The sequence below is a fragment of the Mastomys coucha genome, unplaced genomic scaffold (genome assembly GCF_008632895.1).
Source record: "Mastomys coucha isolate ucsf_1 unplaced genomic scaffold, UCSF_Mcou_1 pScaffold12, whole genome shotgun sequence".
Taxonomy (NCBI): Eukaryota; Metazoa; Chordata; class Mammalia; order Rodentia; family Muridae; genus Mastomys; species Mastomys coucha.
This window is the reverse complement of record NW_022196894.1, coordinates 54156480-54178894: the sequence shown is the minus strand read 5'-3', so window position 1 is coordinate 54178894 and position 22415 is coordinate 54156480. Positions and strand designations below refer to the sequence as shown.

Here is a 22415-nt window from a genome sequence, read left to right as displayed (position 1 = left end):
CATTAACCTAAACTTTAAATTGTGCTTGTTAAGGAAAGACCTTGAACAGAGTAAAGACCTCGAACAGAGTAATTAAGTAACTTTTTGTGACCATCTAGGACCACCTAGTGCTCCTACAGAAGACCGCTCCGGAACTCCTGACAGCATTGCTTCCTCCTCCTCCGCAGCACACCCAGCAGCAGTTCAGCCACAGCAGCCTCCCTACACAGGAGCTCAGACCCAAGCAGGTCAGCTGGAAGGTAAACTAGTGCTCAGAGCCACGGGTGGGAAGCCACGGGCACAGGTGTTTATGGAGGCATCATTGGTAACGGCAGTTACCTACATAGGTAGTCTCACAGTCTACACAGTCACTGACATGAAGTGATTTAGTATCATGGAACCAAAGAATGTACTGGATATGTTTCTGATTACTGAAAAGAAGAAAAAGGGGATGGAAGTGTCTTAATTTAAACACAAAGTGAACGATTGGGGAAAAATTACTTTAAATCTCCACTCTGTTTTCTATCACTTAAAAAGATTTAATATCAAGATGATGAAACATAATTTTAGGTAAATAATAATAGATTTGGGTCAGTGCATTTGTAGTTATTTTTTTTCCTCTTCAAATTATGTGTCATCGGTAAGTAATTTAATTTCTGAGTTTTGATATTTTTTTCACTGATTAAAAAAATGTGAAAATTGGACTAAATCGGTAGTTTTAAAAAATAACATCATTAATTCTGAATGAAATTGAAAGCTTAGTATTTAAAAGGGCTGGTTGGTATGCTTGAAGGAAGGATCTCAGATCAGCAAATGAGGAGGCTCATTGAAATACACAGACTACATCAAAGCATAACTAAAGACCATACTGATCTCTAGGGCAACCCTTGACGTGGCCTTTTTTTTTTCCTGTTAACTGCTTATACATATTAGGACCTTTAAAAGTGCACATTTTACTTTAAAACAGTAAACACCAGATGATGCTCTAATAGTTTGTACCAAAGGGTTGGTGGTAATCATAATCATAATAAATAAGTCCATAGCTCCTAAAACAACATTTACATTAAAACAAAACCAAACTACAGCTGTAGGCTACAATGAGTTATGACTAGAATCTTCTCGTCCTGTGGTGAGGCTTTCCATGCTTGCTCACTGAATTATGTGAGTCACTGCGGGGCTATGCATTCTTATGTTAAGTCTTTTCTCCACCAACATTAGTCAGTCTTAACTCTGCATCAAAAATACAAGAGCCAGAGCTAAAACAAACTAGAACTGATGCGGACATTGGTTCAAATGGGAGGCTGAAGCAGAATACAGAGTTTGGGTGGACAAAGATTCTAACAGCCGTGTCAGGTGAACTAAAAGCTATTGTAGCACTGTGTAAGTTATTTAGAAGGGGAGTTGTACAAAGTAAGGTCAGTGGCAGGAATGAGACAGTATGTTTTTGCTTAGCAAACTTGTCTTTTGAGGGCTTTTTCTAATTGCCAAATTATCAGATCTGTTAAGAATAGTTTATATAGTGAAAATGGACTTCCACCAGTGTTCTCTAGCATTCATTCATTCTTCTCTTCACAGACATTTAAATAATAACAAAATTATAATTATTGTTCAATGTGCTTGTTATATTAAATCGAGAGAGAAGATAAAGGAATCTTAAAAGTGTTTCTCTGCCAAGTTAAACCTTTCTCTTTTGTCTGTATTTTCTTTCATAGGCCAGATGTACCAACAGTACCAGCAGCAGGCTGGCTACAGTGCGCAGCAGCCTCAGGCCCCTCCTCAGCAGTACGGTATTCAGTATTCAGGTGAGGAGGTGTTGAATGAGAGTTAATTTCAAGTTCTTTCTCCTAAGTACTTGATTTATAATATTTACACTGTCATAAGTGTTAAGTACTTATTTAGGCAAACAATACTTATTTATACTTAAAAGTGATATGTTTTATCAAATCAGCATCTTCTTTTTTCAATGAACAAACAACATAACTATGAAATACAACATAACTATAGAGATGGTTCTACAGTAATCTATAGTATAAAAATGTTTTACTACAAAGCTGTCTCTTACATTAACAATCTAACCTCTTAAATGACTTCAAATTGAGAAAAAAATTGTAAGATTTTCTTCTGTCTGTATCACTCATAATTCTGTAGAATACTCTTAGCATTTATAGGTCTATCAACAATTTCCCCACACATGTAGAAGCGAACTTAATAAAAACTAAATTGTTTTATTTAAGCATGTTGAAAATATGCTAGAATAGCAAAAATAAAACATACAAACAAATAAAATTACAGTTGAATTCAGGCAACTAAGAGTATTAAGTGTTTTAACTGTGCTGAGATGAAGTGACCCAGTTGTCATGTGACCTAGGGGATTTCAACACAGCAGGTCTGCATCACCTGAGGAGCTTTTTGTAGCTGGTCCCATTCCATACACGGAGTATTTTGGTTTAGTCCTACCATGTGTACACCGAAGAATAGCTATATTTAATATGATAAAGTTCTTTTGTTTAGCTGTGGTTATAATTTAGGTATTTTTCCCAGTTAAATCACAATGTCTCTCTACCATGTATAGTCAAAGATTAAAATAACTTCTAAAAATTGAATCTTAACAAAATTGTATTTTGGGAGTTTTGTGTTATTAACTAGAGTATCAGCAGATTATAGATATATAGGTATAGATGGATAGCTATAGGTAGACTATAGCAGATACAGCTACAGTATAAATCTGCTACTGCCTGGTTTTGTAAAGGAAGCTTCATTATACACTTGCACCCTACATGTTTCTCAGTTGTCCCTGTTGCTGTTGCACTTTGGCACTATACTGAGAGTAGAATGAGTAGTTAGAGCAGTGAGAGAAGCAATGTGGCCCACAACACCTAAAATATTTACTACCTAGCCCTTTAAAAGAGGTTGAATTTTCATCTTTTATTGGTCCAGACAGTTGCTGATTGCTAACCTAGACTACAAAATTTTGTCAGTACTTAAGTTTGGTATATTTTTATACATAGAGTAATTTTGGGGGATTGTTTTTCCTGTAGAGTGATTTTATTTTAGAGTTGTTAGATCTGATTGTCAAAACCAGATGGAGTGAATTTAAAGGGAATGCCATTTTAGTGTGTTATCCTTTTAAGTAAAAAAAAAGTATATGGTACAAAGTATTTAACATATAGAAACAATAGACTGTGAGATCTGAAGAGATAAGTGTCATTATTTAATCTAGGAGATGCTCACAACTCTCATAGCTTCCTACCCTGGGTCCTATTCATATAGACTTTTAGTTTGCTTGGAAGTGGTCTTTGCTATTTTAAAGGCATCACAGGTCATATAGCCACAGTGAGGACCACTGATCTTGTTCTACTCTTTTATAAATGACTTTGCAAGGCATGTAGATATTCATGAGGGGACTGGGACAGAATGTTTTTCTCCAATCTAGACCAGAGGGGTCAATATTTTAGGCTTAGTTATAGCTATTTATTGATTTAAAAATATCTATTACCTATTTTGTTGCAATTTGTGATATTCTTCACCTAACGTTACTCATTTTAGGAGTTTTAGGAGGTTGTAGGAGTGGAGACAAGTAAACATAATAGAGAAAAGTTGCTGCATTATGATTAATGGCTCAGTAGCCTGCTACTGAAATGGATTGTCCATTCCTGAGCAGTAACTAAGATTCTAGATCCTTCCCAGATCAACTTTTAAAAGTTTAGATTTCACTTGTAGGATGAAAAGATAGTTTTGTTGCTTTCCTCTCAAACGGGATAGTCATTTTCAATATAAAGGTATTTCCCAAAAACTTAGAGTAAAAAGCTACATCTGAAAGTTTTTGTCGGGGCTGACGAGTGCTCAGAAATTGAGAGCACTTGCTGTCTTCCAGAGTAACTGGGCTCAAATTTTTAGCATCCATGGTGGTGGCAGCTCACAGCCATCAGGCATGTCCCTGCCCTCCCTCTACTGGCTTCCATGGGTAGATACATACACAGACAGACACACAATTTTTAGTTTACCATAGAAGAGAGGAGAAATTATGTGACATCCAAGATCTTATAAATTTACTTTAATTCAGTATTCAGGTACTACCATGAGTGAATTGCTACTTGATACCTAAGCTTTCTCTGGGAAGTTTTAGTCAGTGTTTTCACTGAATGAAATTTAGTGCTTTTCAAATTGTCTCTGTATTTCTGATCCTGCTACTTCTATTTCCTTGACTTGAAGATCTATGGAAATAGATAACTGTTTGCTCTGCATGGAGACTTGCTAGTGGTGCTGGTTGGTAGTGACATTGACCAATCTCTAATACTTTTGGTTTGCCAGTTGTCCCTCTGACCTTTTCCAGTTTTGTTCATAAAGGTTTCTTTCATAAGTAAATTTTGAACCCAGGTTCAAGGTGAGTTCAGAATATACTCAAATTCATTCAATCCTTTTTTTTTTCTAATAAATGCAGGGTTGTACATATTTTAATAATTGTCTTATGTATCTGGTATTTAATGCTGACAGGATTCCAGTCAATGGAGAGGTTTCATTGCAAGTAGCTGCAGGTGTGTTTCGTAGAGATAAAAGTTTTCAGTGAAGCAGATTTTATTTTTAATTATATTCTAGTAAATAATGAATATAGATGTTGATTATGTGGGGCAATATATTTTTTTGTTTATTATGTCATACTAAGTCAAAATTTGAGTTTTAAAGGCAAAAGTGTCAGGTACCAAATATAAAAGATTTAAGAACTATAAACATGGTAGTCATTATTCCTAGATATTATAGTGAATAAACTTTAAAACAATTTATATGAAAAGAGTGTTTATAGCACTGTTTCACTTATAAAGCACTTGTCTGTAATGTGATTTCATGTTGTACTGTTAAATAGGACTTCCCTTTAAACCTAATTAATGACTACTGCTTTTATGATTTTCATCTTCCTAGAAAGCATAATTATTTTACCTATTCGAGCATTCATTCTAGGAATTTTGTACAAATGGGAATTTGCTCAAGGGTTATTAATTTCAAAGCAGTTTTAATGAAAAGACATGTTTATAGTGACTTGAATTTTAGGCTATAGAATCTAAAAATTGTCTGGAAAAATTTTGTAACTCCTTGATTTTGAGATGTTTTATGCTGGACTCACTACATAATTATGAATATATTTGTTAATTTTTTAATCATTTTTGGTCCATAGCAGTAAGACTAAATCTCTGGAAAACTTTCACCAAAAAAACCCAAAACATTTGTTATTTATTTTGCTTTTTTCAGCTAGTTACAGCCAGCAGACTGGACCCCAACAACCTCAGCAGTTCCAGGGATATGGCCAACAACCAACTTCGCAGGCACCGGCTCCTGCCTTTTCTGGCCAGCCACAACAACTGCCTGCTCAACCACCACAGCAGTACCAGACGAGCACTTACCCTCCACAAACTTATACCACCCAAACATCTCAACCTGCTAATTACACTGTTCCCCCTGGCTCTCAGCCTGGAATGGCTCCAAGCCAACCTGGTGCTTACCAACCAAGACCAGGTTTTACGCCATCTCCTGCAAGTACCATGGCCCCTCCTTCCAGTGGGGCTAACCCTTATGCTCGTAACCGTCCTCCTTTTGGTCAGGGCTATACCCAACCTGGACCTGGTTATCGATAAGGAAGTTCAGCCACACAAATGATGGCTGATTGCCTCCCAAAAGACTATACAATACTACTTTGTTTCAATTTGTATTGTATTGAAGTTTAAAAATTTAAAAAGCAGAGCATTTTTTTATGATATTATTGTTGCTGTTAATTGAAAATATAATTTACCAGAATACAAACACAAAAAGACCAAAATGAATATTGTTTCCTCCCCTGCTTAAAATTGTAGCCGCTTCCTAATTATTTTGGAACACTACATGTGTGTAAAATGATTGGCTTTCTAGTTTTCCAGAGACTGTTAAAAAGCTAGGCTAAGGTATAGCCATCACACTTGGCTATTTACTATTAACATGATGTACTAAAAATAGAGCCCTTTGAGAAGATGACTAGACATTATGTATAAAATGTAACATTGATAGGCTAATAAAGGTGATTGAATCCAATTGTGGTCTGTAGCTTATTTTAGACATAAGGAAAATAGTCATTTTACAGAATTAATGAAATTGATTTCCATTCCATATAACAAATTTGACTGACTTAGAATATAAATACAGTAGGGGTTCAGTAGCTCTTAGTTTTCTGATTTTCCTTATAGAGATAAAGGTGTATTTACATATTGGCAAACTATTCAGAACATTTTAAAAACCTACATCTTTTTATTGTACTGTTTATACTTGCTTAAAAATACAAAATGTAGCATTGATAAAACTGAAGCATGTTGAAAGATACATACAGAGAAAAGTCTTTTCAGGGCAATAATTTTCTTGGCTCCCTCCCACACATGAAGGAAAGCAATGCTTTTTTTATTCATGAAATGAGTCAGTTTTGTTACAGCTTAAGTAAACAGTGTCACAAAAACATTCTGTGATACATTCATTCATGGCCTAAACATATAAATATATAATATATCCTATAAAACAATAGCTTCTCACCATGCATTATCTTTTCATGCTGACTTCACACTCAGTCTCTACATACAGCTTGAATAGAACCATAGAGCCATTTAAAAAACTACTTAAAGGAAGAGCTTAAGAAAGTATTTGTAGACATAATAGTATGGGTACAGGAAAAAAAAGACATTTATCATTTGACACATCAGATTATCATTTTCTGGCTGAGATAAAATTGTACAGATTCAGGCTTTTTGCAATAATTTGCTGGTAACATGGAAATATTAGCATTAGTATATAACTATTTAAACTTAGAATCTGTTCATCTGATTCTAAAAATTGAAGTTTACATCAATGTAAGTATTTGAACTACTTTCTGTCACATGTATATGCTGAAGATTATTTGATCCAATAAGTTAAACCAAGAAGAGATTTATGGAATTAGTTCAACAACACGTACACATCAATAAAGTAAATACTTTTTATAAAGATTATTAAAGATTTTTGACAATTTTGTTATAAAAGTATCTGAAAACATTACAACAGTGTGATAAATAATATACAAATGATCTTTTAAAATATGAATAGGGAGCCAGCTTCCCTAAAATGCTATTCTATTAATGTTAATCTTGCTTTTTAAAAATGACTTTGTAAAACCTGATAAATATTCTCAGTAATTTTTTTCTAATAATAAACATCTAGTACTGCTATCAGATTGCAAACTTACACATAGTAAACAAAAATAGCTTTGAATAGGTGTAACAAAAACCATTATTTCCAATGGGTTCTTTTTGTTATTTTTTTCTTTTTGCGATAATGAACTAGAAGTACTTTGGAAATAATTTTGTTGCTTCTACCATTTTCCAGGTATTGTGGTCCCACATTCATACCACTGGACATAATTGATTTGGGTATGACCACCTATTTCTCCAAATTGCACAGGTTCTTGACGAACAGCTCTGAAATAGCCTAAGAGGAAAAATAGTTCAGTTTAATAGATCTTTCGTATTTTTGCCCACACTGTTCACAGATGTAAGGCTGTTCAGTGGCTGAAGACTATTCTGAGTGAAGTAATTTAGCAAATCAATAGCTATAGTTGATCTCATATCCAGTAATACAATGGCCTTAGGACCTGAGTCTTGACGTTTTTCTTATCAAGTCAGTACTATATCAGAGTAGTTTCGGTAGCCCATTATATCTAAGTATCTTGTAGAGACATCTTTTAAAAGTCTTGGGATTTTTGTGTCCATGAACAAACTATGCTATTAGAAGTATTTAAAAGAACCTCCTGGGTTTTCCTTAGTTATCTGGACAGTTTACTCCATTTTGCTCTGCTTAGGCAAGGGTTAAATGTGCAATCTTCATTGCACAGCCTGCTGTTAAGATGTATTTACAAAGTTACTGAGTATATTTACTTTTCAGATTTAATTTTGATTGCTTTATATAGATTGAAAATAATTTTTTCTTAACAATTTTAAAGGAGAAAAGAGGATTTCCGTGTATTCCATATAACCTCAGCCATGAGGGACAGCTGTGAGTGGGTCAAGATTTTTGTTTTTCTCAGAATACATTTATATAGTTTCTCTAGAGCTGAGCTTGAGTTGAGTTTCTTTCCCTAGGGATAAAGTAGCAGTTCTGTAGCCTTTTCTGTCTTTCTTTGCTAATGTGCAAAGCCCTCCACGTAGGATGGTCAGAAAGCATACCTTCCTTGGTGGGTAACTGGTCAGAGGTGAGTTGCTGTCCTGTGCGACCGTCTAAAAATGAATCCACAAACTGACAGTGATCTTCTCCATGGCCCCTCTGATCTCCTATGTTGTAAAACTTGCCTGAAAAACCAGAAAAGAAACAATGTTCTTTTCTTTAGTTTATGAAATCTCATAATTATTTCCAAGGGTAGTTTTAGCCTTGCTTTCCCCTTATTCCCAGCGGTCTAAGCCACTAGCATCTCCCGAACTACAGACGTTCCATAGCTGGTGTCCTTATGACCGTGCTGCACTCTTACCTCCTGGTGCTCTCCTTTCCCTTCCAGATCATAGTGATTTAAAAAAAATGTAAATGATGCTATTACTCCATAATTCTGTCCAGTAAGCTCCCAGAATACAACTTCTCCTTTACAAAACCTCAGCCAAACCTAGTAGGACGGACCAGTTTGTCTTGCTTCGTGCCTTTGCACTTTCTCTTTTCTCTGCTTCTCCAGAGATCCTTTGTCCCTAGACTTTTTATAGTTATTACTTCTCAAAATTTTATTCTAAGTAGACTTAACCTTTGTAGACATAACTTCTGTAAAACTGTTATACAAAAGGAGCTTCCATTTCTGCAGAGCCATTCTGTCTAACCTTAGTAAAAATTGTCTTCAAAGCCCCTGAGTGACATTGGTGTATCATTTACATACTTTCTGTGTCTGTGTTGGGACCAGTCTTTCCACCATATGAATATAGAAGAAAGCATTATAAATGAATATTACAAGAAGAAAGCATTATAAATGAATATTACAAGGGGTTTGGGCCCTTTTGACAACATAAGGATGTCACGTTCTTGATTAGTAGTCACATTTTAATGCTTGAGTGGTCATGACAGTACAGAGCTTTGCTGTACAGGTGTTCATGTTGATCCTAGTATTACTGTTTCATGCTGCATTTTCATTATCTACCTCCAAATTGCAGATCTTTAAGATCTTTAAGATCTTATTTCCCTATTGTAACTATTTCTGTAACGTCTTTTTTTAAAGGGAACTTGTGTAAGTAGCGAGTCTGAAACTTCAGGAGAAGGCTAGGATACAGAATGCTGCTAACTTTGCCTTGAAAGCAAAGGCTTGGAACATACCTGTGAGGGAATCACTCAAATAAATCTTGTATCTGAGAGAGTTACATAGCTGCACTCCGACAAACTTCTTATACCACGTCCTTTTAACATACTGCTTGCCTTTACACTCTGAGTAAGAGTCTGAATTAAAGGGTCTTTCAGTCCAGATGGCATCTCTTCCTGCTGCGTGAAAAAGACACACGATTTGGGTTAGTGTTTAACTCTGAAGAACTAAAAGCTTTATAACAAAAGCAGCCTGCAGAGTGCATCGCCAGCTTGCCGATACCTTATATCTTTAGTACTGTAAATACTGGAGGCTGCGAGTAATTGAAAGGGCTTAACAAACCCCAAATATCCAAACCCCAATATTTGTATCTGTCAGTAGTGAAGTAAGTCTCAGAACACTATGGTAGATACTGCACTAGTCTGTGCAGTGCTAGGTGTGTAGGCACTTTCAGGACTCCTTTTTGCCCTAGTATAAAACTTAATGTGACCAAATTAAACAGAAATTTTGAGTGAAGTAGTGCAAGAGCGAAAGTAAATTTAAGTACCCCCCCCCCGCCATGGGCTCTAAATGCTAATGAGTTTAAGAGTGACACCTCTTCTCTCTCTCTCTCTAGATAGAAAGATGCTTTGCTCAAGTTCTGCTGTACTTACCTAATTTAGAAATGTATGTATGCCATTAGACTGGTACTTACCAGAAATTGGCTCACTCACTCTTGGGTCAGCTGAGGAGAAATACAGAAAAGAGCCAGTTAGGTGAAGTTCTGAGATTACAGCGATGTGGCAAAGAAGATGGATGCCTATGCTTAGGTCTTCTGATTCTGAAAGTTCTCTTATGTTTGGAAATGGTTATTGAGCATCCTTGAGGTACCCATGTGCATCTTTCACATATAATTTGAGTAGATTTGAGCCCTAAGTTGCTGTTCTAACTTTATTACAGAAGCTTTCTCATTTAGTTTGGTACAAAAACTACACATTGTAAAGTCACCAAGATATGATGTACTTTAGTTTAATTTTTTTTCTGTGTGTACAGATGCATTTTATTCAGAAATTGAAGCTTGGAATATGCAGATAGTTTCACAAAAATCATGAATTCCCTTTTCTGATGTACTGATGGACATTAGTCATACAAGAAAGCATTCATGCACTACATATTTGGGTATAGATTATAGTATTTCATTTTAATTTCTTTCCTGACAAACCTCAATGAAGAAAAGCAGTGGTTCTCTAAGTACCACTCTCTATTAGCTTTTTCCCATGGACTTTCAAAATTCAGGATATGCTAGGCTCCAAATAGGCCCCTCTACAAAACACTCCTCGTTATAGCCTCATGTCCTTGTTGGGGATTACTACTCATGGGATTACCTGACTCAGTACTGAACGCCACCGTGTTGCTGGCGGGGCCCTCACCAAGTGGATTTTTGGGTTTCACCTGGAATTCATAGCTGTATAAGGAGAAATAAAAGTAATAGTATTATCTTATTGAGGGGTATAAAGGACAACATTCTCTTACTATATACTAAGTCCTGTCTCTTTTTGAAATGACAGTTCAGATTTTACTTTCTAAACATCTTGCCTAATGTTTCAGATGAGAAAAATGAAAAGTTGACTGTCTTAAAAATGGGTAGAAGTAACCAGGCAGGTTTACAAGGGACACATAGGAAAGATCTGTGCTAACCTACTAATTCTAGCAACAAGGAACCTCCTTTTGCTTCAACTGTCAGGTTGAGAGCTTTCCTGTTCCCTGTCGTCCCCACTCTGGTCCAGCACACCTGCACTTATACTCTTCATTGTTGTGTCTGAATTACAGCGGAGGGTGTCAATAGGCAGAGTTTCTCTAAGTGCACATTATTGTCCCACCTCTGCTACTGAACATTAAGACTAGGTAGCAGTGAGCGAGTTACCAGGATGAATTCAGTGACCATTGTTTTGGAGAGTTTAACTAGTTGCAAGAATGGATACACGTGAGAATACTTCTTTGCAAGGTTGGATGTGTCTTCCTGGAACTGGGGTCTGGTCAGGTGTGATACAGGTCACAGGAAGCCACGGGGTCTAGGAAATGGGCCCACTAGTACTCTAAGCATGAGCACAAAGCTGAGACTTCATGCAACTCATTAAGCCGAGCTCGTAGTTTTTAAAAAGAGTCATTAAATTGTGCAGTAATTGACAGATCTTTTTCACAAGATACACAATCTGCAAATCCCATTGAGAGACCCACAGCAGGAAAGCAGTATTTCATTTGCCTGAGACTGAATTCTTCAACAGAGGACTTAGCAGCAAAGTATAAGAAGCCCGAGTCAGCTGATAGTGTTTTGTGATCTATGCAAGGTTTTTGGAAAATAATTCTTAACTTTGAGAAGTTTGCAACAAAGAAAAATGCACACCATACAAGGTAGGTATTTTATAAGCAAGTAGGAAGCAGAAGGATGGCTGTTCTCGGTTTGTTACAGAGGATGCTAAGAAGAAAAAAAGCGGGGCTGGGTGGAGGAAATCCTTGGACTATCTTAATCACTGCTGGAGTCTAGTAAGACAGATTTCTGTGTTCAAATGATAGGAACCACTTTTTAAAGTCCCTACTATATATCCTAATCATTCTGCATATGTAAAGTACAGCACACAGACCCCATGAGGTACTCCCCCAAAGTTTTATCTCAGAACAGCGAAGCTCATAACTATTGTAATACTTTCTCCATGTTTCCAAACTTGAAATATTTATGAACTACAAATTAAAACTTACCTTTTAATTCTTAAAAATTTACCTTTTAATCCTTGAAAGAATTTTCAAAGCTAAAGAACTGATACAAGGCTCCGTGCCAATTGCTATAGGAAAGATCTGGGCTGGGAAGAGAAGTCAGTGGGTAAAGGGAGTGCCATGCAAGTGTGAGAACCAGAGTTCAGATTCCTGGGACCCATATCAAGCAGAGTAGTTGCAATCCCAAATCCTGTGCTCCTCTAGCTTAATGGGGAGTGAGGACAGCAGTCTCTAGAAAGTCACAGGCCAGCTTGCACGGCCATGTAGCAGGACCCAACAAGAGTTAAAGCAAGGCCCAAGACTCAAGGCTGGCCTCTGCTCTGCACCACGCTCCATGGCATGCACACATGTACTTGCATTGGCCATATAAAAAATACTGTTCTGAAAACATGCATACCACTTACTACTCACAGACATGGGGTATTTCCAAGGCTATAGTATTCCAAAGGCTTGTGGCCTCAAACAGTCCTGATACTAACATAAAACTTCACAAAGCTGGTAATGGGAGGTAGTGGAGCAGGAATTCACTGGCATACACTGTTTGATTCAAGTAGGAATGTATGTCACATCCATTCTAGGCCACTGCCAAGCAATCCATGCCTTGGCCACTTGACTTCTCTGTCATTTCATTTTAGCTACTTACACTTAAGCTCCACTTCCAGTGTGGCCGTAAGTCTCCATAGCTTATTTTTTTTCTGAAGATTTTTTTCCAATCTGATGCAAGTTTGAACTGTTTAACAACATGAGGCCTTTTTTTTGGCTGATAAAGCCTTGTATAAACAAATATTTGTGCTGGCAAAATATTTTCCAGAAAGCACATTTTGTCACATGAATGATACCATAGGCCTCTAAGAGGAAAGTCTCAAAAAGTGATTGTATGTAAGTATAGGGTGCTACCTAATAAAATTATTTAGGGAAACTAAATAAACATTTAGAAGATGAAGTTAATTGATACTAGAACTAAAAGTCAAAGTCACAAAATAAGAAAATTGGATTATTGTTGGGCACCCAGCTGGCAGAAACTATAAACCAGTGACATCAGTCCTAGAAATTGTGTGAGAAATTTCCCAGAACTTAAAGATGGAAGTTTTCGGATTAAAGAGATCTACTCTGTGGCCAACAGGATGAGAAAAGAAAAGAAAGAATTAACACAAATTTCAGATATTCAGAGTCCCAAAGTACAATGACAAAAAAGCCCCAAAACTGAGAATAAAATAATGGGCCCTATTGGAGGGACCCAGAATCAAAATGGTGTTTTAACTGCCCAACATGCTGGAAGTTAAGGAAAAGAGTAGAGAGACTATTAGAAGATCTTTATCATCATTTCACTTAAAATCCATTCAGCTAAACAATAGAATCAATGGAACACAAACTTAGAGAAAACGTAAAGGCTTGAACCATTTCTCAAATATTTTGTTCTTAAGGAAGCCACAGAGTGAGGGGTGGTGGCAAGATTTGATGCATTCAAGGGCTCAGAAAACAACTAAATCCTAAAGGAAAAGGATAGTGGAGGGCAAGATTTGAAGCCAATAGTTTTGAGAACAACTATAAAACTTGGCATATAAATTAAAAATTTATCAATTTCTGTAATAAAATGAAAAAATGGCTCCAGGAAAGTATGGTGTGCAGTTGCTGAGCTAATCTGTCAAAGGCAGAATGTCCACCTCTAGGAGCTACCCACTGCAGTGTGGTGTGCAGTAAAGCCTGGGCCGCTGGTGGAGTAGACACCTTCACCTCTGTCCCCCGTCCCCTGCTTTCGCTCTAACCTTCAGTTTGGGTGTAAACTTAGAGCAAAGTTACAGCTTTCACTGTTTAATGTACATTTTAGTTATATGACTCCTACTTAAAAAAGCAAGGTTAACAAAATCTCGAATCTAAAGAAAGCTGCTGCTTATAAAATTACTCCTTATACAGAAACACTCAGTGGCTCTCTGTTGGTTTGGGCTGTGTGACTATTAGCTCACTTTACTCCTGCTGTGGTCTCAAAGTGCTGGAGATCTATTTAGGTAAGTTTTCTGTCAGAGGAAGAGAATTGGGAAAAGTGGAATAAGAGAATAAGGTTATTACTCAAAGGGCATTAAGGAGACTGTGACATCATCATAGGCTGCAGCATTTCAGGAAACTTAGCAACATGTGATGTCATTCATTGCGGGACTGGGACATTATGAATACAGGTAAAGAGCTAGGGGGCTGAGTGGAGGAGACAGGGTATCTTACATGACTGTTGCCACTTAAAATCTACACAACACACACACACCTCAATTATTAGGGACAAAACCATGGTGGTGAGTAGATGCATGCAAGCACAAGTGCATGCGTGTGCACATGTGTGTGCACACATGCAAACACACAAATACAAACACCTCAAGTTTTAGAGCTAAAACCTGCATGGTGGTGCATACCTGTAACCCCAGCCACATTAAAGATGAGGTAGTATCCCAAATTTGGGGCCAGCCTGGGCAACATACCAACCCATCTCAAAAGGAAGGGAAGGGGAGAGGAAGTGAAAGAATGGAGGTAGAGGAGGAGAATAAAAGTGACAGGGAAAACAGACTCAGAAGTCATGGAGGATTGTAGCCTCGCTGCCCATTATGCCTCAATTTCTTTAACAAGGAAGGGATTACTTGTCTGTTGCCCATACCTACAATTAAACCAAATAAAATGCCTCCTGCATTGGCACCTTATTTTACTCTGTACCAAAGCCATAGATGGTGTTGCAAATTAAATACAGAATTTGCAGGGACCTGAATTTCACATGAGCCCTGTGTTCTGGGCATAATGGCTATTCCACACATCTGTTTCTTTGAGTGAGCCAAATTTACAGTTTATGAGAGGTTACTGTCTGTGTTGTGGCTAACCATCAGTGCCAGTGTTTTATCAATTCAACACAAATAAGAGTCCTAAACAGCCATGCTGCCGCTTCAGTAGGTTTTAGTCTTAGAGACCTCAGCCCACAGCTGTCAATAAAAGGACTTGAATAGATGAAGTGAATTTGATGTATCTTAATTACCAAGTCCATTTTCCATAGGAAATTGTTGGACCATGTAACTCTGGCACACACAACGGATTCAGCTTTTCAGTAGAGTAAGGTGAGAAGTAGGCTTTTTGGAGCAGACTGAGCCGTTTCAGCCTGAGTGACCACGTGTGTCCATCTTCATTACCAACCAGTTCATCAGGAAGAGCCCATCCCATCAATATGTTCCCAAAGAAGGAGTTACCAGTTCATCTGAAGGTCGACTCCAAGGTCGAGTCCAAGACAAGCTGCTGACTGAGACCGTTCACTATGCCTGATCTGGATCTGAGTTTATTCTCACTGACTCTGCATAGCGTTGGCTGTCTCAGGATTGTGTGCCAGACCCCAAGGAGGTCTAAGCCACATTGCCTGGCCCTGTCAGTACTGTGCAGGATTGATTGTTTAAGATATTATCAGCTTCCCTATTTCTAGAATTAAGTATAATTGGTGGTCTTACAGACACAGTGGCTTGCTTTCAGAAGAGGCTCTATCTACACTTACTTTGAGTTCCGCATGAGCTATATGCTGCCTAGAAGAGAAAGGACTGTTGTTCTGGCCAACTTCAGGAAAGGAGATTTGATGGGGAAAAATAGGAAGTGTTAGGGAGTGGACTGGATTACCGATTGTGGTAGTTAAATGAGAATGCCTCCATATGCTCATATATTTAAATCTGAGTCCCCAGTTGATGGAACTGTTTGGGAAAGATTAGGGAGTGTGACCCTGTTTGAAGAGATGTGTCACTGGCACTGGGCTCTGAGGTTTCAAGAGTCCTGTATTCCCAGTTAGTTAGTTAGTTAGAGGTAGCCAGTGAGATGGGTTCTCCCCGAAGAAAGAGACAGCATGTGCCTTCTTATCTCTAGACTTTTGCCTCACTCACTTCAAGTGATGACTCCCTTTCCCTGTGCACATTTGAGATCATAACACCTCGCAGCAGCAGGCTGTGGCTATGGGGTACCAGCCCAGAGATAGGAACATCTGACACCAGGTATGACATCTCAGTAGCAAGACAGCAAGACAGTAGGTTGTCCCACTACTGCAAATAAAAAATTAAGCTTCTGCATAGTGGATCAAAACATGGTTAAGTAATTAAGAAGAAGAAGAACAGGCCAGGATGTGAAAGAATTAAGTTTGGGGTCCAATATTACTTAGCTTCTGGAATAATGTGTGGCCATTTAGAATTTTTAACCCAAAGCAGCCTATAAATATTTAATCTCCCCCTTTATACTTTCTCTCTGGTTCATTCTCCAACACTGACCTCTACTCTACCCATGGGATGTGTACCCATTAGCTGCAAGATATTCCCAGTTTTCAAATTTCACACTCTAAAAATCAGGTGAAATAGTAGAGAAATCACTAAAATACAGTATTCACGTGTCTCCTTATAGTGTAACACAGTATATCATTCCCAAGTCACTTTTAGTTAATTCTAATAAGAAACCCTGGGGGAAATTCTAAATTACAATTGAGTTTGCTTCTGTCCACTGACAAGTACTGCGCTATATTCTCGGCGACACTTACTCCCATACCACCATCACCATGAGGTGCTTTTCTAGTTGTCCTTCAAGTCCATCCCAACTCACCTCTCTTCCCTTTCCCAAGCTTTGTGAAGTGTTGTTCCTCAGCCATAACAGCACTTCCACAGGCCACTTCCAGACCTCTGGCCAGGCTGTGTACAACACTTACTGATTAGCCTTCGTCTGGAGCTCACAGGCAGATACCACATTGGTTCCCCTTTGTAGCCCCAGCAAAGAAAATTGGGCATCAAATGTCCCTGGAAAAGCTGTTCTCCATTTAGATCATGAGCAATAGGTGCACTGTGAGAAGCCGAGAGGGCAGCCTGACTCAGAAAAGGAACACAGTGTACATTTACAGAGCAGATGCCTTTCCATGAATATAATGCCACTCACATTATTAAATGGAAAGAAAGAAGGAAACTCAAGAATGTTTTGCAAGCACAGAGCTACCTACCAAAAAGGTCCAATGAAATGCTTTTTCATTCTGTCCTTAAAATCTATTATGGTTAAGGAGTGGGTTTTCTTCTCCTCAATCTTGCTAAGGAAAGAGAATCAAAATCAACTGGACTTTAACTGAAAGATATGCTTATTTTGGCTAACTTAAAAACCTTTCCTGATTATTAAAAGTGGAAAAATGCTCCATGTTAAAACTCAAAACAGAGCACTTTAAAAAATCATATTTGTGGAAGAAATATATATTTTTCTACAGTAAAGGCCTAAAAATTATACATAGTTAACTTCAATTAACTAGTTGTTTATTTTCTTCTAAAATGATTGGAAGAATCTACAGCCAGAATCCAAACAGGCTCATTCTCACATCACTACCCATACTTTCCACAGTGAGAAGATAATAGAATGGAGGCTTAGGGGGCAAAGGCAATCTAGGAACTTCTCTACAATTAATCAGAAATGTCCAAGGGCCTTTTTCTTTCAGTAATAAAATGGATTGATAAAATAGTTTAGACTAAAAAGAAATTATAAAACTATACTGAAATGTGAATAGTCTCATGTTAATGCATAAACCATAAAATATGCAACTGGTTACCAAAATTCTATTCTCCTTTTCAGTGTTAAGTCTCCAAAGCAAAGGGATGCTGGTAATTTGAATGAGAGTGGCCCCCAAAGACTCACATATTTGAATTTTTGCACCCTAATTAGTGGACTAGCTTGGAAAGGATTAAGAGGTGTGGCCTTGTGGGAGAAGCATGGCCTTATGGGGAGAGGTGTGTCACAGGGGTGGGATTTGCGGTTTCCCAGTCTTGTGCTCTCTGTGCCTCTCTCTATCTTGCTGTTAAGATATAAACTCTCAGCTCCTACACCAGCATCATTCCTGCCTGCTGCCATGCTTCCTACCACGATGTCCATGAACTCACCCTCTGAAATGGGAAGCAAGCCCCCAATTAGATGCTTTTCTTTTCTCTTCTTTTAATATTTATTTTATTTATTATATGTAAGTACACTGTAGCTGTCTTCAGACAAGGGAATCAGGTCCTGTTAGGGATAGTTGTGAGGCACCATGTGGTTGCTGGGATTTGAATGCAGGACCTCTGGAAGAGCAGTCAGTGCTCTTAACCACTGAGCCATCTCTCCAGCCCCGATGCTTTGCTTTTATAAGTTGCTTTGGTCATGTTATTTCATCACAGCAATAGAATAGTAACTAATACAACCTGGGGATGGTAGGTAGCTATTTTAAAGAAAAATCTTTGTCTGTGTTTTATCATTCTTTGTTTTCCCCTTTCTAGAAACAGTCAAAACATCGAGTTAATCTCTGCTGTGAATACTACATTTATACCACTTCACAGATTTTCCTAAATTTTCATACTTAAAATCAATATTTGCAATTAATGCCCTGTTTTTTATGCAGCCATTTATTCTGTTAATTTTTTTTTTTTTTTGAGACAGGGTTTCTCTGTGTAGCCCTGGCTGTCCTGGAACTCACTCTGTAGACCAGGCTGGCCTTGAACTCAGAAATCTGCCTGCCTCTGCCTCCCAAGTGCTGGGATTAAAGGTGTGTCCCACCACCACCCGGCTATTCTGTTAATTTTTAAGGTCATCTAATTATCTCTTCTATCCCTAATGAGAATATTTTGAAAATATGACATGAGTTATTCAGAATCATGTTAAAGAAATCCAGAATTAAAATAAGACCCTCCTTTAAGGTATTGTCCTTTTGCTGTGGCTGCAGTTTCTGCGCTCTCAGAATTCATCTGGATAGCACTGGGCCTTACCTTGTATCTGGTTTCAGATTTTCTACTGTAGAAAACGTTTGATTTGTAATTTGAATGGACTTGTTCTTCCCACTGAATGACCCATTTTCTTTGGATATGACTTCATATTCTGAAGATGGAAGAAAACAGTAGAAATGTGTGTTATGTCTCAGTTGATTTAACTGTTCCTGAGGCCAATGAGGTGCTAAAGACACTCTCACAGCAATGACAGATCGACTGCAGTTCCAGAAACATGATCTTAAAACATTACTGTGTGTGTATGTCTGTGTGTATTTTAGTGGGAGGAGTGGGTCCCTGTGTGAATGCAGGTCCCTGTGCAATCTAGGAGATGGTGTTGGATCTCCTGGAGCTGTAGTTACACATAACTGTGAGCTGCCCAGCATAGATGCTAGAAACCAAAGTCATGTGTGCCGAAAGAAAGAGAAGTGCCCTTGACAGCTCAGCCATCCTCTAGACCCGCAACATCACAATCTCATCTTTTAGCAAATTTCAGTCACCAGATGGCAGAAGTTCTCAAAGCATTTGGGGAATGGCATAGTAACTATTCCTGCTTTATCAGAGTGGAAGAAGGCCTGAGAACTGGTGGAGATGATGGCTACTGCTTTGGATAGGGGGCTTATTGTTTGTCACTGGTAGAAAAGCCAGTTTATAGAAAGCACTGTATGAGGAATGGTGCTTGGATGGAAGACATATTGCTTACTATCTTCTTGTTTGTGGGGAAGGACGTGGAATATGGTGTCCAGCTACAACAAATTTGACCTTAAAGCTGTGTAAGTTTGGAGTTGTAAAATTGGATTTTGAACCTAATGCTTATTTTAACTATGCCTCCTAGTTAGTTTCCTTTGTATTAAATAAAAGCCACAACCTTAATGTCTATGTAAATTTCCCTTAAAGGCATGTTTCTATGAAGTTACAGGGCTCACTCATCAACAGGAAAGGACCTTCAGAATAAAAGAATCCGACAGGCATGTTAACGCATTTTCCCTACTTCCCATTTGGGATTAGTTGGTATTAGCTGAGCAGCTAGCTGGTAGGTAATCTATAGTTTTGTAACACTAAAGTTAAAAATGACATCTATGGAGAACATCATTAGGAGAGATGTTCTGGTAATATAGACTAAGAGAACAATGCCTAAATGTGGAATTGTAGCTAAAGAATTAAATGCAAGCCTTGGCCATGAAAATTTTAATTTGGAAAGACTCCAAGTGGTTCATTAGCATCTAGTAAGAAAATAATTATGGAAACAGTTAGCTAAGTAAAGTTTAATCTATTCATGACTCACTACAATTGAAATTTTATACAATTTAAGTAATTGTTACAGATTCAGAAAGAAAAATCATACAGTTTTAATTATTTAAGTCAGATATTATCCAAGTGGAAATGTACTAGATAATTAGTTATATAAGATTAAATAATTCCAACTCGATAGCCCACATCTTTAGGGCAAAGTTTGGTTTATCATTTGGTTTCAGGAACTAGAACTTGTTATTTGCAAAGTGTATAGTCAGAGTTTTTGGATGTTTTAATATATGAGGATAATCTGAAAGGCTGATTGGCTCTTAGAAACTGAGATAGCCGTATCTACTGGCTCAACCCTAAAGGAATAAGCAGGACTAGGCAGATTCCTAGGAAGGAGGAGGGGGGGGAGGTGCACTCTCTCTCAGAACAGAGGCTGTCTTATCATAACATAGGAAACAGATGCAATACAATTCAGCACAGGTAATGTTTATAAGGGAAATTGCTCAGATCACATGGTTTTATAGGACAGACTATCACTTTTCCCCCCATTACCCACAGTAAAACATATTTTCTGAAGATTCTAAGTCTATTCTATACCCTGGCCCTCCATAATGCTCCTGTCTACTCCAGACAGGTGCTTGCCCTATGCTACTAGTCCCTGACCAGGGAGGGGCCTGACAGCAGTTGCTCAGGGACTCAGGCTGACTAGGACGGAAGCATGTCCTTTGACAGTCCTGGCTGTGATTTCTCTCCTTTCTTGTTTGACTCTCCTGTTCTATACATCAAATCAAGGCATGCCAAACAAATTATAACCATTATAACCGTTTAAAAAATGACTCGAAGTTTCTTATTTCTACCAGGAATTAGGCAGGTATAGCACAATCAGAATTTCCTCAAGACAAGTAGCAAGTTCCCTAGAAGTGAAGGACTTTTTATTTTTTATTTTTATTTTCAATTTCTCCAAAGTTAGTTGAAATAATTTTTAGCCTGTTTGGAAGTTCTCAGCCAATTTAGAAACTGGGTTGATGAAAAGAAAACTATTTTAAATATTATCAGTGCTGTCAAGTCTTCACACACCTTATGTAACTTTCTTGGTGAAATCATAAGACTAGATTCTGAGAGGAGAAGGGGGAATACGGCTTTAAAGTCCTCAGTTAACTAGAAGCCCATCACAAACGCCAAGACCTTTGTCTCCCTATGATGCTTTAGACAACGGAACTTCACTTCTCCTTAGAGGTGATTTTTGTGTCACAATTTGGCCCACGCTGTCTAGGTACTGTGCCATCAAAGCTTCCCACCAGAACATCACATCCTAGTGCCACAGTCTTACCAGTGACAGTGTCATTTAGAGGTTTATCCCAGTCCAAGATGACAAATGACGGGCAGCCTTCGACAGTGACCACAGTGAGGTTGGTGGGTGGGTTCTGTGGTGGGCTAGTGGCATTCCCCTCCATGACGTCCTCTGTAGGGAACCGTCTGACTGAGTCAGTGATGGAACAGGGCTTGTTTTCGGGCTTTGGGATATATCGCACATGGGGACCTACATGGGAGTAGGAAAAAGAAGACTGACAGTTAGTTAGCACACTGGAAACTTGTGAAGATGACGGAGGAGGTAACCTTGTCAATGTCATCATCTCTCTGAAGGCTTTGGTGTCACATCATGAGAAGGCATTTGAAGACAGTACTCTGGGGTATCTGATAGAGATACCGTATTTATAGATGTATCTAGTGTTGATCTCTTTGGATATTGCTTCATTTCTTCAGAGTTGGTTCCTACCTCACTATTTATAGGTAGTGAGTCTCAGACAGTAGGAATGGGTACCAATCTAAACACTTTAAACAAAGCCAGACCCACAAGGACCAAACAGTTCTGAATCATCAACTGTACCCCAGGGGGAAAAAAAACCTCAAGAGTATTTTAGGAATGAAATTTCCAACACCCAACAAGATAAAAGTCACAGGAGGATATGGTGAGAAAAATCAGTCCTTGAAACCAACCTAGAACTTTCACAGGGGCTAGAATATATTACACAAGGAAAACATGGCAATATGAAAATGACCCATGAAAGGAAATACAAATGACCCAAATTTCTAGCAATGAAAACTGTATATAAGCTGTAAACCAAATAAGATAGAACTAGTACACAAGAGACCAAAAGACAGAAGACAGTGACCTTACAGACATAGCACATGACAGACAGACAGGTGGAAGAGAGAGAGGAAGGGATGGAGAAAGGGAGAGAGGGAGAGAGAATGAATGAATATTAGGGATTGTGAGCTTTGGGAAACATTGATGAGTTCTCATATGGACACAATTCAAGTGCCTGAAGTAGGGGAGGGGATGCATGAGCACAAAAATATTTTAAGAAATAATGACCTTG

At 38.1% G+C, this 22415-nt stretch overlaps 2 protein-coding genes across 40 annotated transcripts in view; one reads left to right on the top strand and one right to left on the bottom strand.

The window, feature by feature from the left end:
• The window catches only part of Tfg (trafficking from ER to golgi regulator), a 27620-nt gene extending 21584 nt beyond the window's left edge, over window positions 1–6036 (top strand). For 2 of the 5 annotated variants that reach the window (XM_031364128.1, XM_031364130.1), the window contains exons 6-8: window positions 99–239; window positions 1692–1781; window positions 5224–6036. In XM_031364128.1, coding sequence (XP_031219988.1) covers window positions 99–239; window positions 1692–1781; window positions 5224–5606 — 614 coding nt within the window. In that variant the 3' untranslated portion in view covers window positions 5607–6036. Of the gene's footprint in view, window positions 1–98; window positions 240–1691; window positions 1782–4473; window positions 4515–5223 lie in introns of all 5 variants that reach the window. The other 3 variants (XM_031364133.1, XM_031364132.1, XM_031364131.1) reach the window with 3 other exon arrangements.
• Window positions 6037–6346: 310 nt separating this feature from the next.
• Window positions 6347–22415, bottom strand: part of Abi3bp (ABI family member 3 binding protein) — a 229041-nt gene continuing 212972 nt past the window's right edge. For 34 of the 35 annotated variants that reach the window (XM_031364086.1, XM_031364093.1, XM_031364104.1 and 31 more), the window contains 7 exons: window positions 21365–21574; window positions 18796–18904; window positions 10654–10733; window positions 9984–10013; window positions 9307–9468; window positions 8187–8309; window positions 6347–7452 (listed from right to left, as the gene is read on the bottom strand). In XM_031364086.1, coding sequence (XP_031219946.1) covers window positions 7337–7452; window positions 8187–8309; window positions 9307–9468; window positions 9984–10013; window positions 10654–10733; window positions 18796–18904; window positions 21365–21574 — 830 coding nt within the window. In that variant the 3' untranslated portion in view covers window positions 6347–7336. The remainder of the gene's footprint in view (window positions 7453–8186; window positions 8310–9306; window positions 9469–9983; window positions 10014–10653; window positions 10734–18795; window positions 18905–21364; window positions 21575–22415) is intronic. The other variant, XM_031364088.1, reaches the window with a different exon arrangement.